The 8,834-nt window shown below is 41.7% G+C and overlaps 1 protein-coding gene across 1 annotated transcript in view; it reads left to right on the top strand.

Annotated features, from left to right (window-relative positions):
* Positions 1–4,792: 4,792 nt before the first annotated feature.
* LOC115459061 (crossover junction endonuclease MUS81-like) overlaps positions 4,793–8,834 on the top strand; it is a gene marked incomplete at its 3' end in the record, with an annotated part of 132,934 nt that continues 128,892 nt past the window's right edge. Inside the window, exons 1-2 of the mRNA XM_030188925.1 lie at positions 4,793–4,909; positions 6,341–6,559. Of these exons, the coding sequence (XP_030044785.1) occupies positions 6,431–6,559 (129 nt within the window). The remainder of the gene's footprint in view (positions 4,910–6,340; positions 6,560–8,834) is intronic.

Below are 8,834 nucleotides of genomic sequence, written 5' to 3'. Positions count from 1 at the left end.
GAGCTAGAACTGATGTCCTGCTTTGTTTGCTGGCAAATAAAGAAGATTTCTCTCTCATACTGGTGTGTGCTGTCTGACTCCTGAAGTATCACAAATTCCTATCTCAATTCCTGCAACAGCTCTGCTCAGACAAATTGTGACGGAACCCACAAAGGAGGGAGCCACGTTGGATCTTGTGCTCACGAATGGGATAGTGTGTCAAATGTCCGAGTGGCTGCACACCTGGGAAGCAGTGACCATCAAACGGTTTGTTTTGATATAACGGCTCATGTGGATGGCGGCCACTCTAAACTCAAAGTCCTGGATTTCAAGCGAGCTGACTTTAACAAAATGGGGGAATACCTGAGGAAGGAGCTGATGGGCTGGGAGGACATACGAGAAGTGGAAGGACAGTGGTCCAGGCTGAAAGAAGTAATAAACAGGGCCACAGACCTTTATGTATGGAGAGTAAATAGAAGCAAGAGAAAAAGGAAACCGATATGGTTCTCAAAGCAAGTGGCTGAGAAAATAAAGATTAAAGAGTTAGCGTTCCATAAATATAGAAAATCTCAAGAGGAGGAACACGGGGAGGAATACCGGATTAAACTGAAAGAAGCCAAAAGAGAGGTACGTCTGGCGAAGGCGCAAGCGGAAGAACAAATGGCTAGAAATGTAAGGAGGGGAGACAAAAACTTCTTCAGGTATATTAGTGAAAGGAGAAAGACTAAAAGGGAATTGTGAGACTAAAAGATACAGCGAAACGCTATGTAGAAAATGATGAAGAAAAAGCCAATTTGCTAAATAGATACTTTTGTTCTGTTTTCACTGAAGAAAATCCTGGGGAAGGACCGAGAGGGACTGGCAAAAGTACACCTAAGAATGAAGTGGATAGAGCACCATTCACGGAAGAGAGTGTGTATCAACAACTTGGAACGCTAAAGGTGGACAAAGCCATGGGACCAGACGGGATCCACCCCAGAATACTGACGGAGCTCAGAGAGGTTCTGGCAGGTCCTCTTAAAGATTTGTTTAATAAATCCTTGGAGACGGGAGAGGTTCCGAGGGATTGGAGAACGGCGGAGGTGGTCCCTCTTCACAAAAGTGGTGATAGGGAAGAAGCTGGAAACTATAGGCCGGTAAGCCTCACTTCGGTTATTGGAAAAGTAATGGAAGCGATGCTGAAGGAAAGGATAGTGAATTTCCTGGAAGCCAATAAGTTGCAAGATCCGAGACAACATGGTTTCACCAAAGGGAAATCGTGCCAAACGAATCTCATTGAATTCTTTGACTGGGTGAAAGGAGAATTAAATCAAGGACGTGCTATGGATGTAATCTACTTAGATTTCAGCAAGGCTTTTGACACGGTTCCCCACAGGAGGCTCTTAAATAAACTAGAAGGGCTGAAGATAGGACCCGAAGTGGTAAAGTGGATTAGGACCTGATTGACAGGCAGACACCAGAGGGTGGTGGTGAATGGAGTTCGCTCGGAGGAGGGAAAGATGAGTAGTGGAGTGCCTCAGGGATCGGTGCTGGGGCCGATTCTGTTCAATATATTTGTGAGTGACATTGCCGAAGGGTTACAAGGTAAAGTTTGCCTTTTTGCAGATAACACCAAGATTTGCAACAGAGTGGACACCCCGGAGGGAGTGGAAAACATGAAAAAAGATCTGAAGAAGCTAGAAGAATGGTCTAATGTTTGGCAATTAAAATTCAATGCGAAGAAATGCAAAGTGATGCACTTAGGGAGTAGAAATCCAAGGGAGACGTATGTGTTAGGCAGGGAGAGTCTGATAGGCACGGACGGGGAGAGGGATCTTGGGGTGATAGTATCTGAGGACCTGAAGGCGACGAAACAGTGCGACAAGGCAGTGGCTGTAGCTAGAAGATTGCTAGGCTGTATAGAGAGAGGAGTGACCAGCAGAAGAAAGGAGGTTTTAATGCCCCTGTATAAGACGTTGGTGAGGCCCCACCTGGAGTATTGTGTTCAATTTTGGAGGCCGTACCTTGCAAAGGATGTTAAAAAAATGGAAGCGGTGCAAAGAAAAGCTATGAGGATGGTATGGGATTTGCGTTCCAAGACATATGAAGAGAGACTTGCTGACCTGAACATGTATACCCTGGAGGAAAGGAGGAACAGGGGTGATATGATACAGACGTTCAAATATTTGAAAGGTATTAATCCACAAACGAATCTTTTCCGGAGATGGGAAGGCGGTAGAACGATGAGGACATGAAATGAGATTGAAGGGGGGGCAGACTCAGGAAAGATGTCAGGAAGTATTTTTCACAGAGAGGGTGGTGGACGCTTGGAATGCCCTCCCGCGGGAGGTGGTGGAGATGAAAACGGTAACGGAATTCAAACATGCGTGGGATATGCATAAAGGAATCCTGTGCAGAAGGAATGGATCCTCAGAAGCTTAGCTGAAATTGGGTGGCGGAGCAGGTGGGGGGAAGAGGGGGTGATGGTTGGGAGGCTAGGATAGGGGAGGGCAGACTTATACGGTCTGTGCCAGAGCCGGTGATGGGAGGCGGGACTGGTGGTTGGGAGGCGGGAAATACTGCTGGGCAGACTTATACGGTCTGTGCCCTGAAAACGACAGGTACAAATTCTAGGTAAGGTATACACATATGAGTTTATCTTGGGCAGACTAGATGGACCATGCAGGTCTTTTTCTGCTGTCATCTACTATGTTACTATGAGGCATATTTTCAAAGCACTTAGCCTCCCAAAGTTCCATAGAAACCTATGGAACTTAGCCTCCCAAAGTGCTTTGAAAATATGCCTCTAAGTAAACTCTCCTTTCATTGGGGCACATGGAATCACATCTTCATCTGTTTTGTAGAAGTTTACCTTTTAGATATACAAATGGATTATTCTGTTTTTGAACAGAGCAAGTGGTTTTATAAGTCAAAAATATATATTTTGTTTCATGCAGATCTCTTTTATTTAAACATAACTAAATGGGCTATACGCCCCTAATGCAGTCCATTTATTTTCATATATTTTGTTCTTGTGATGACATACTGTGTCAAAACTGAAAACTCTTTATCTCTATCTGGTTGATAAAAGGAGCTCAATTGTGAACATTATCCACCCTAAAAGTTTGTTTTGTGGCTATATATGAGGAATTGTGATATTGGATAAATAAATGTATGATTGTGTCCTTAGTAAAAGTTTATTTAATCCTTACAAAAAACGCCAGTTAATCATTTTAACTTATTAGTGAAACATAACCACAGAGGCATGGTATGGTCACATTTTCAATATGGTAATACTAGGGCCCAGCTAAGGAATAATTCTGAGTTAGCCTTCCCTGGACCAAACTTGCTTTCCTTGTGACACCACTATCCAGCAGGTAGGCAGTGTCTTAAAAGGTGGAGGATAAAGCATTTTTTTTTTACATTTATATTACACATTATCCCAAGCAAAGTTCAGTTCAATGTGGCTTACTTTTGAAGATACAGTGAGACAGAATAATAGAATTCAGTTATATCATGGGAGCAAATAGATGGATATGTCTGAAACATTTAACAAAGTTGATATTAGCATATATACCAACTGAGCATTTAAAAGTTTGTCCTTTAAAATGCCACATGTTCAGCAATCAAAGCCAAAGATTATCACATGCACACACCAGAACAAGCATCCATCACATTGCAAAAGTAAACAACAACTTCTACAGAATATATCCAAAATTTAATTTTTTGTTTTCTTATTTCCATCTTCCCAAATTCCGGACAGCTGATGTACAGATCATCAGGACCCAAAGCACTCAAAAACAAGTAAAGTCAGAAACAACATAGTTTATACCAAATTGTTCAACCACCCTTAGGATTCACCTTTGGGTTTAAAAAGCAAAGCCATGTGCATGTAAGGTCTGAATAAACAAATTTAAAAATCAAAGTTTAAACTAAATGCGCATAATATGTAAATATCATAGTAGCAATAATGAAACGATGGAATATTCACATAGCAGACAACTTGAACCAACAGATGTATTTTCCACTGAACAAAATTAGCTTTGTATGAGCTTGGCAGCTAATAGTGTGCTGAACTGGACAGTGCTGGCACATCTAGACTGACTCTGAACTTCTGCATGAAGGTAGCTCTGCCCTCATGATTTAATATCTGCCTTTTAATAGTAGTAATAAAAATATCAACTGCATTTTTATAATATACCTCTGCAATCCACAAATGGAGTAAATTCCCACGTACCATCTTTTTCTTTTGATGTAGGCACCGGAAAACAAATTTAAATGCTTCCAGGTTTCAACCTAATTCATGTTTAATGTGTGATATAAATGTCATAAATAATTAAATAAATAAAAACAATTAAATAGAATAATGTTGAGCAGCTGATTCTCATAACATGATGGCTGTTTTAGTGGCTCCTTACCAGGAGAAGAAAAAAAAAATCTCTGCATGAATATAGCAGCGTTAGGGTGTCCCTATAACCAGCCCTTCCAAATGACACAGTGACCACAATTTATAAACAGATTACTACTCTACCTATGAAAAGTTATTCCGTTATTATACTTCTTCCGTGTACATCCGTATACTGTATAATCCGGCATGTTTGAAAATATAAGTGAGAGTAAATAAAAATGCTACCCCAACACCTAAAGAACGACAACCTGGATGCAGCAGCCTATAGGTTTGCTTGCTTTGTTTTGAGTTTATGGCGATGACGGCTGAGCAGGGAAGGGGAAACATAAAATGACCTAATTGGTTTCAACGTGTTGACGTCACTTCGTCTGTGTCATCTAACCTCCATGGGTTCAACTGCCAGTGCCTTGGGTTTCATCCCTTTATCTGTCTTTCCAAGTTGCAACGAAGAGACTGACTCACTACGGGCTGTGTTCTGCCGGCATACGAACTACTGGTCCCAGAATGCTCCAAGCGCCAAATGGGTGGCTTCGCCCTTGAACGGTGAGCGGATTTTCAGTGTGAACAGTATCTTGCTGATTATAGATGGTGTGTTGCATTCAAATTTTACTAGGATTATAATTAAAGAACGGTCAATAGGGACAGGCTAAACCGGTTTTGCGTATACTCCCCACTTAGAGCTGTGAGGTCTGTAGTTCTGCGGGTTCCACCTCCCCTCAGCAATTTGGAGCTACAAGCCCACGCTCGGCTGTAGTAAGGTAAAGCCAGAACTGGATTGACCTGTCCTTTTTGGGCATGGGGTGTTTGGTAATCGTAGGACATAACCACCCCACTGTTTTTCAAGCTGATACCACCATAAGGGTCAGGCTGCGCTGGTCCTGATTACAGTTGTTCCCCCAACAACGTAAGAACAGCCATACTGGGTCAGACCAATGGTCCATCTAGCCCAGTAGCCTGCTTCCAACAATGGCCAATTTATTTATTATTTATTTATTGTGCATTTATATCCCACATTTTCCCACTCATGCAGGCACAATGTGGCTTACAAAAATTAGGCAGATATACAAACAAGCTGAAAGACAGTGCAGAGGAGACAGAGGATAGACGGTGGGAAAAAATAACTAGCAACAGAAGGCAGAGCAGGGTGGGGATCAGGAGGGGGTTATCATATTGCGGAGTAACTAGGGGTGTAGCTTTTAATAAAGAAGTGGGTTTTCAGCAGCTTCTTGAAAAGGCCGTGGTCCATTTGTGCTTTAAGGTGCTGCGGGAGAGTGTTCCAGGGTTTAGGGCTCCAGTAGGAAGGAAGAGGTGAAAATCCTTTTGTACTTGACTCCCTTACAAGTTGGGAAGTGTAGGTGGAGATACCAATTCAGGTAACGAGTACTTGACAGAATCCCAAATAGTAGCAAGATTCATACTACTGATCTTAGAGACAAGCAGTGGCTATCCTCATGTCTATCTCAATAAAAGACTATGAACCTTTCCTCCAAGAACCTTGTTCAAAGAACACTAACACAAATGTGTAGAGATGCAGTGTTGAATGCATTTCTGTCTAGCTTTCAAGAATTAGACTCCCTTCATCAGAAGGGTGTAATTGATTGGTCAGACTAGATGGACATGCTGGTCTGCCATCTGTTATGTGTAGCTTTTCAAAATTTGTCACAAGTGAGTTAAATTAGTCCATTACGTTTTACCTACATCTTATTTGTGTACTTCTGCATTAGATAAGTTGGAACTACAAGCCCTGTGAATAAAATAATGGGGAAAGGTGGGGGCAAATCAGGAAGGGCTCAACTGATGCCATTATTTTTGGGTCATCTTGAATGGGGCATGCATTTTTGCCTACTTGGATCCTAATTTACAGTGCTGTACTGTACTGTACATAAGTTACAGTCCCTGCATAATAGCATTCACAATTTAGTAATCTCTGACAGCCGTATCAAATTTCTCTTTTGTTCTCCATTTCTGTCTCAGGGTTGGCAATGATGATTAAGGTACTGGGATTCACCATGCAACTGTAGCACACTTGAGTGGAGTACTGGTGATTACTGCTAGTAACCTGAAATGTCTGAGATCTTTGGCCGGAAGAAGCCAGTCCCAATTTGCCCTAATTCTCTGTTCTTGAAGTGGCTGATAGAGTGGAGAGATGCAGCTGCAGAGAAAGGGAAGAGAACACAATTTGTTTACCAGAAGGTAAGCTGCCTTGCAGCTGGATTCATAAATTTCAAGTTTATTAAAATTTGATGTACCACTCAGAGGTATTATCTGAGCAGTTTACTTTATAAAAGCTTTTAAAAAATAGAAGGAAGAGAGGGGGGGGGGGGTGGAGAGAGAGAGAGAATGAGAATTTTGCTGGTACTACGGAAGAGCAAGCAACACTTGGACCAGCATCATATTGTGAAGCACGTCACGTTACCACGTGATACTCTATCGCTTGTCAGTTACTGAAGCGTATTTTGTAACTGAGCGACACTTAGTAAACTGAGCCATGGAGTAACAACAGAAACAGAATGTATAAAATTCATGAAACGTTTATTAATAAAATTCACCTCAAAACGCAAAGATATGCCTTCACTGAAACCATACAAATCCATAACAAAGTAATGTTAAAGGGTCCAAAAATAAAAACAAAAAAATTTGCAAAAATTAAACATAGTAACATAGTAACATAGTAGATGACGGCAGATAAAGACCTGCATGGTCCATCCAGTCTGCCCATGACAAACTCATATGTGTATACCTTACCTTGAATTTGTACCTGTCCTTTTCAGGGCACAGACCATATAAGTCTGCCCAGCAGTATTTCCCGCCTCCCAACCACCAGTCCCGCCTCCCATCACCGGCTCTGGTACAGACCGTATAAGTCTGCCCTCCCCTATCCTCGCCTCCCATCCACCACCCCCTCTTCCCCCCAACTGCTCCGCCACCCGATTTCAGCTAAGCTTCTGAGGATCCATTCCTTCTGCACAGGATTCCTCTATGCATATCCCACGCATGTTTGAACTCCGTTACCGTTTTCATCTCCACCACCTCCCGCGGGAGGGCATTCCAAGCGTCCATCACCCTCTCCGTGAAAAAATACTTCCTGACATCTTTCCTGAGTCTGCCCCCCTTCAATCTCATTTCATGTCCTCTCGTTCTACCGCCTTCCCATCTCTGGAAATATAACACCATGGTTTACAAAGAAATAGATGCTGTTTACTTTAAATATTCAAATTGATTTTATAAGCAACAGCAGACAGAAAAGTTTTTTGATCAATATTATTCTTAGAGTGCTGTTGAATTAAATTAATAATCTGAGAATTCAAATTCTTTTATTTCTTTGACCTTTGGCTGTCTCCTTGACCACCGGAAATTCTGGAATACTAGGCAAACTGGAGTCCTTTTTTGTATTGAAGAGCAGACAGAATTTTAAAAAAGGATTGATGGTGATTATTTGTGTTTGGAAGACACGATACCAGCCTTCAAGCTTGTTATTAGCTCTTGGTGTGCCTTCACAGGTCCTTTCTTGAACTGTCCACATCTTAGGAGGAAACCGAGGATGCCTATGGATACTTCTACAATTTCTGCGATCTGCGACCATACGTAAGTATCTTCAAAGTAGTCCAACAAATCTGAAATCTTAAGGTTTAAGAACTCAGCGTCATCTAGAATATCGTCAAAAGCTTTGGGCACTTCATGAAGAGGTAAAAATGCCAGAGAACACAATGACTTTATCACACAAAGAACATCTTCATTCTCAGTATATGCTGCTGTCAATCCATTACATTTCACATTTCTCCATACGGACTGAGTCAAATGAAAAAAACATCTGGGAATTCCTCCTGAAAGGATGCTTGAAATCCATAATACAAGTTTCTGGAGCTAAATTATAGCGAAATGTCTTTAATACAGCAAACAGATGAGAATAGGTAGCTTGGTTTTTTATCAGGCAGGATTGCATAAACGCAGGGATAAACTTTGCCACCACAAATTGATTGAATAGCAAAAGGCTGACAGAATATTAAAGGAACAACTTCAAAATCCTATCACACATCCAAACTTTAGCAGCACATAAGAAATCAAGCATTGCGTCAGAAGCATAAATAACCACTGATTTAAAATTCGCCTGATCTTCGCAATGTAGCAGAAACTGCACAGTCTTACCCATATGAATGGCAGTCTGATATTTCTCTGGAATATGCAAACCCACTGCGGAGCTCGGTTCTGCCTCAAGTTCATCAAGGTGCTTCCAAGTGTGCTGAATTTTACGGATCATAGACATTTTCAAGGGAGCAGAAGCGAGCATTTCCTCAGTAAAAGATGCCAAAGCAGAACTTATACGCCAAGGAGGAAGCCTATTAACGCACTCAAATGCCATTCTTTCTAATTTCACCTTAAGCTCCATATGGGAGGGCTGAGACCGGGATCAGGTGGATGGTTATGAGGTCTCAATTCTTGAAAAGATGCATTAGCAGTATTATAATCC

Source organism: Microcaecilia unicolor, unplaced genomic scaffold (assembly GCF_901765095.1).
Source record: "Microcaecilia unicolor unplaced genomic scaffold, aMicUni1.1, whole genome shotgun sequence".
Classification (NCBI taxonomy): domain Eukaryota; kingdom Metazoa; phylum Chordata; class Amphibia; order Gymnophiona; family Siphonopidae; genus Microcaecilia; species Microcaecilia unicolor.
The sequence above is the reverse complement of the archived record's forward strand: the minus strand, read 5'-3'. Positions and strand labels throughout refer to the sequence as shown.